Source organism: Chinchilla lanigera, unplaced genomic scaffold (assembly GCF_000276665.1).
Source record: "Chinchilla lanigera isolate Chin_1 unplaced genomic scaffold, ChiLan1.0 scaffold00052, whole genome shotgun sequence".
NCBI classification, from domain to species: Eukaryota; Metazoa; Chordata; class Mammalia; order Rodentia; family Chinchillidae; genus Chinchilla; species Chinchilla lanigera.
The window spans coordinates 7,261,082-7,266,640 of NW_004955453.1; the positions used below are offsets into that span (position 1 = coordinate 7,261,082).

The 5,559-nt window shown below is 40.0% G+C and overlaps 1 protein-coding gene across 1 annotated transcript in view; it reads right to left on the reverse strand.

Moving 5' to 3' along the window:
• Positions 1-196: 196 nt before the first annotated feature.
• Col4a3 (collagen, type IV, alpha 3 (Goodpasture antigen)) overlaps positions 197-5,559 on the reverse strand; it is a 90,137-nt gene continuing 84,774 nt past the window's right edge. The window contains exons 49-54 of the mRNA XM_005395714.1: positions 4,825-4,923; positions 3,877-4,089; positions 3,129-3,306; positions 2,786-2,900; positions 1,456-1,628; positions 197-850 (exon numbers count right to left, since the gene is read on the reverse strand). Coding sequence (XP_005395771.1) covers positions 766-850; positions 1,456-1,628; positions 2,786-2,900; positions 3,129-3,306; positions 3,877-4,089; positions 4,825-4,923 — 863 coding nt within the window. The 3' untranslated portion in view covers positions 197-765. The remainder of the gene's footprint in view (positions 851-1,455; positions 1,629-2,785; positions 2,901-3,128; positions 3,307-3,876; positions 4,090-4,824; positions 4,924-5,559) is intronic.

Consider the following 5,559-nt stretch of genomic DNA (forward strand, 5'->3'; position numbering starts at 1 on the left):
GGCAAAAGCGCCTGCCTGGCAAGCGCAAGGTCGTGAGTTCGGTTCCCGGTACCGGAGAAAAACCAAAAAAAAAAAAAAAAAAAAAAAAAAATTAATTCACTAAAGGTAAACATTTTATCCACTTTGAGTGCAGACAGGCCATACTGATACAGTGAAATGACATCAATGAAGAGACTAACAAAAATCTTCAAAGAAATATAAAACAAAACCATATTTATTTCCAAGGCTACTATGGTTCCACCCAGGGAACCCACTTTTGGCCTTAGTTTTGGGTGTGTTTGAGTGAACTGTGGAAAATGTATTAACCTCAGTTCAATTCTGTGTTTTCTCAGGCCTTACGCTACTCAGCTGATCCAAAAGTCCAATTCTGTTCATGCTGCTTCAGGCTAACATTTCAGGAAAGAGGTAGAACAACACAAGATCAGTTTAGCCTTACTAAATCTCTAAGACCAAAAGCAAAAAGGACAAATGTCAAAAATCCAGTGGACCAAATATCTCTTAGCTTGCCATACTCAAGCGTCAGACAATCTCCCTTTAGAGAGTGCTTTGGATAGAAGTGGAATATGACTGCAGTGCTATTCTGTAAAGATTGTAGCCTTGTCCTAAGGTAGCGTCAGAGACATGACTTGGAAGAAATGCCATGTTGTATTGGGAAACAAATCTAAACTTCGTACTGCTAACCCTTCAGAGCAGCATTGTTTGGTGAGAGGAAAATGCCTAAATAAATGTATGTTTTCAGCAGCAGTGCTATTTTCTTTGATTTCTTCACTGTCTCTTCTTCATGCAAACCTGACAGCGGCTTATTATTTTTTCTAACTCCCCAGCTTTCACAGTTGATGGAATAGGTTTTCTGAAATAAAAACAAAGAACTCATTGATTTATGAACAGATTTATTTATCAGTTGGACTTTCAGATAAATCTATAGACTGGCTTTGAGTTTCATTAATGAATATTGTAGCTGTTGTAAATTGTGTGACAGGAATATCTCTCTTTATGGAAGAAGTGAATTTCTGAAAAATACATTTTATAATTTTACTTGTATTGCAGCATTGTTCAGGAAACGTATAGATCATTTTTGTCATAAAAACTATTCCCACCATTTAAATAATCTGTATTATTCACTAGTCTTCTAATACAGTCATTAAGATTAGCAGGTCATTTAGTGGTTTTACTTGATAAGGTACTACAAGTTGATATATACATATCAAATGTGTTCAGTGATGGTAGAAATCATACGTTTTGTCTTTATTGGTATAGTTGCACAAAACCATGCGTAGTTATTGACTTGAAAATGCTTGTGAACTAGGAGTACCAAGCCAAACAGGACTTTATTGTCATGGGTAAGGGGTTAAATGTCAGTTATATCAACACACAGATATAGAAAAAGTAGCATAGGTAACCTTTGGATAGTTCTGCAGTTGAGTCATCAGATTAAACTTGACATTAAATAGTTACCTGAACATTCTTTCTGGGTGTAAGGAAGCCAACCAGAAGCTGTAGGAATTTGAGTAGTAGTTGCATGTTCCTCTTCCGTGACATTCTATGAATGGATTGGCTCGGAATTCCTCTAAACAGGAGCCAGGGGAGGCCAGCGCCTGTCCAGCACCCTCAGAACCTGCACTTGTGAACTATCACAATACACACATCTCAATAAATTCTCTGTCCATTGGTATTTTGCGTGCTCAAGTCTCTCCTTTTTTGAGGGGGCAGGGATGGAGTTGCGGGGAGTAATATAAGACAATAGGAAAAGAAAATAAACTTAGAAAGCACAAATTAAACTTCCTATGCTTTCTGCACATTTGCTAATATTCCAGGTTCCTCCAGATTGTCTTTACCAAAGCCTTGACCTCATTCTTAGTCCAGCCTCTCACTTACTTTGCCTTATTTCTCTCATGGTTCCTGTCACCAGCTGGACTCTTTCTACTGTCAGTGCTGTTTTGTCTTCTTGCCTGGTATCTACCTTCGTCACTAGAATCTAAGCTCCAAGAGAGCAGGAATTTGGCTCATGGACTCCTCAGTGCCTAGGACAGTCCTGGCACATGGTTGGTGCACAATGAATAGTTTTTAGGGATTTGAATACAGAACATGAGTGAGGAAAGGGAGCAAAATGTCATAAGCGGTACTACACCACCATGAGTATTTGCATACACAGCTATCAACACTGCAGAGGCTCAGTCCATGTTATGTGGCACTTACATCTGGGGGAATTTTTTCCAAAGCTGTTTCTTTTCATTCTTATTATCACAGGAATGTCAAAGGGGCACAATATAATTGGAGCAGCACAATAATATTGGAGCAGATACACCTGGATTCAAACCCTAGCTTTACCACTTAATTCTTTTTTTTTTTCCCCTTTTTTTTTGGAGACAGGGTCTCACTATGCAGTTCAGGCTGGCCTTGAGCTCACTTTGTAGCCCAGGCTGGTCTTGAACTCACAACGATCCTCCTGCCTCAGCCTCCCAAGTGCTGGGATTATAGGCATGTGCCACCATGCCCGGCCCAGCTTTACCACTTAAGAGTTGTGAGAATTTGAGGAAATTCTTAGTGCATTCTTATTTGTAAAATTTGATGGTAGTGAGAGGAATTGGATGGAGAAACTGCTCTATTATTCACCAAAAGCAATACATTTTTTTAAAAAGTACAATTTGCAGATTTTCAAACAAATGTCTACAGCATATTGCACCCACTGTCAGGCAGCATCAGTCTTGGGGGGCACATTTTACCCGGCACGACAAGAATCTATGGGTAATTGTTACCATAAATTTACTATGCTTTTTCTCCTCACCATGATGAAAGAAAATCCTTTCCAGAGAGAAATCCAGCCTTGGGGGCAAGGGGGAATGTCAGTGGTTTGGCTGTGAACGGCTATGGCCATTGCCGGACCCTCACAGACGGTGCATCTGTAAGAGAGAACAAACAGCATGGCTGCACCCCCACTTTCTGCACGCTCCATCCCATCACAAACGACACGATTCACTTAGTTCCAGTACAAAATTAAGGGACTAGGGCTGGGGATCTAGCTCAGAGGCACAGCGCCTGCCTGGCAAGTGCAAGGTCCTGAGTTTGAGTGCCGGCACCAAAAAACAAAACAACAAACAAACAAAGAACCCAGGGGACTGGCTTTTTACCTGCTGATATAAGGCTCCAGGGCCCTGCCAGTAACTGGAGCCATGTCCATTGGCATCAGAGTGGGTGTTGACAGCCAGTATGAATAATCATTTCGAGATGCAAAATTACACACATTATTAATGTTACAGAATAAGAATGGCATTGTGGTAAATCGCTGCAGACAGCTGCCGAGAGTTCCTAAGAAAACACGAGACTACGTATCACTTGCAGTAAGTTAAGGTTATTTTGAGTATCATGATTAATAGAAGGCTAATTAACATATAAGTTGAGGCAAACCTGAACAGAGACAACACGAGAGTTATTTGCAAAATACGTATTGAAAAGTTTTAGGAAAGATAGAAAAGCCCTGATAGGCAAACACATCTTCTGTCTCCCACCCTTAATACTTCCTGTGGCCCATTTCAATCCGTCTAGAACTTGGGGGTAATATCTTTGCTTCAAATATTTCCAATTATGTGTAAGAGCTACTAACTAGGTGAAGCTTTGGAAAAAGATGCTACTGCTGAGGTTAAAAAGCAGACAGGTATTTTAAGAGAAAATCATGTGCACTGAGACAACCTAGGCTCCTTCCACCCATATTATGTGCCAAAATGAAAAGTAGGCCTTAGGCCAGCTGTTCTCTTTGAAACATGCTGGAACATACTCAAGGTTACTTACACTTAGCTGTGAAAGAAGCACCTTGCGCTGTAAAAAATTTACAATCTGCATATGGGACAAAAGGACCGGAAACTAGAACCGGAATATTACCAAGGTCTTGTCCATGGGCTCGTTCATTTCCTTGTACAAAAAGAAGAGAAAACCCACGGTACAGTGGCTGTGTCCCCTCTGGACAGGAAGGAGTCGCGGTGGTCTGACTGTGCCGGGTGAAGACGAAGCCTCTCATTGTTGTCCCCGTTGCAGGTGACCCACGGTCTCCAGGTTTTCCTTTCAAACCTGGCAATCCGTCTAATCCAGGCAGTCCTTTAAAAATACACATTATGAGAGGCTGGGGATTTAGCTCAGCGGCACAGCGCCTGCCTGGCAAGCGCGAGGTCGTAAGTTTGATCCCTGGGACCGGAAAAAAAACCAAAACATAAAAAATAAAAACATAAAAATAAAAATACACATTATGAATGTGCAGCACTGTTGCAAGACAATCTCAAATTTGTCTTCCAAAGAACTAATTTAAATGCTTTTCTCTATCTGTTAAGGCCCAAATACAGAAAAGAGGCCTAGAAAAGAGAGGCTTACCCAATAGCCGAATAACATTATTAATTGTTAAGCAGCTTTATCACATAAATTCCCTTTAGTATCCACATTTGTGTGTCTCTATCGTGAGTTTTTTTAAGATCAGGTCTGCCTTTGTCTTTGGATAGGCTTAGGATGCTAGCACAGTTGCCTGCACTTGGTAGATCTCATGGGCATCTTCATTCACCCCCAGCCGAAGCTATGCATCAGGCTAAAAATTCAGAGTACATCTGCTTAAGGTAGGAAGAGTGTTCCCGTAATTCTTGATTTTCCGTCTTTTCTAAAAGAGCACTCAGCCCCTGGCCTTTGGTCTAATCTGAACAACACAAGCTCAAAGAACTAGATTGCTCTTGTAGTTTCACATTTAAACAGGACACTCCTCTGCATACTGAAAGAATATTGCTTTGGGGAAGGACACAAACTGGGTAGGATGTTTATGTGTTTTCTGTTTGTTTCTTTTTTTTTTACCTTGCTCTCCTTTAGAACCTTTGTTGCCTTTTTCTCCAATGGGTCCAGGAATTCCTGGTTTTCCATCGTTGCCTGGCTTACCTCTTGGCCCACAGGGTCCTAGGCACAAAACAACATTGTAATGCATTTCCCCTTGTTAGGATGAAAGGTAAGGTGGCCACACACAACAGTTAACCTGGGACTTTTCCAGTTTCAGCAGCAACAGTGCTGCATCTCAGGAACACCCTGAGTCCTGGACAAATGACCCTAACATATGTCCTATTTTATATATATATATTTTTTTCTTATTTTCCTGGTAACTGTTATATATCTTTCATTCTGATTTATTTTATTCCAGAATTCACTATGCCCATCAAACCACTAAGTGGTAACTTTTACCTCCCATGTGATTCAGACTAACTTATATCCTAATAGTTCCTTTCTAAAGTCTATTACATTAAAGTCATTTTTTGCAAATGCTTTGCTGTACAAAGTGTTAAAAAAATCTAACCTCACAGACTTTGGTTATATTAAGGCAAACATTTTGAAATACAGCTCCAGACTGACAGTTGTAAGAGGAGATAGACACAGTACCTTTACCTTAATAAAAGAACAAAGCATAGTGCTATAAACTATATTTGTCCAAGTTTATACTATATACGTGCATTTTTAAATAGATTTTATGGTCTTTTCTTTGCTGCTCATGAATAAATGTGCTCCATCCTGAAATTGATTTTATTTATTTTTTTTTTTTTT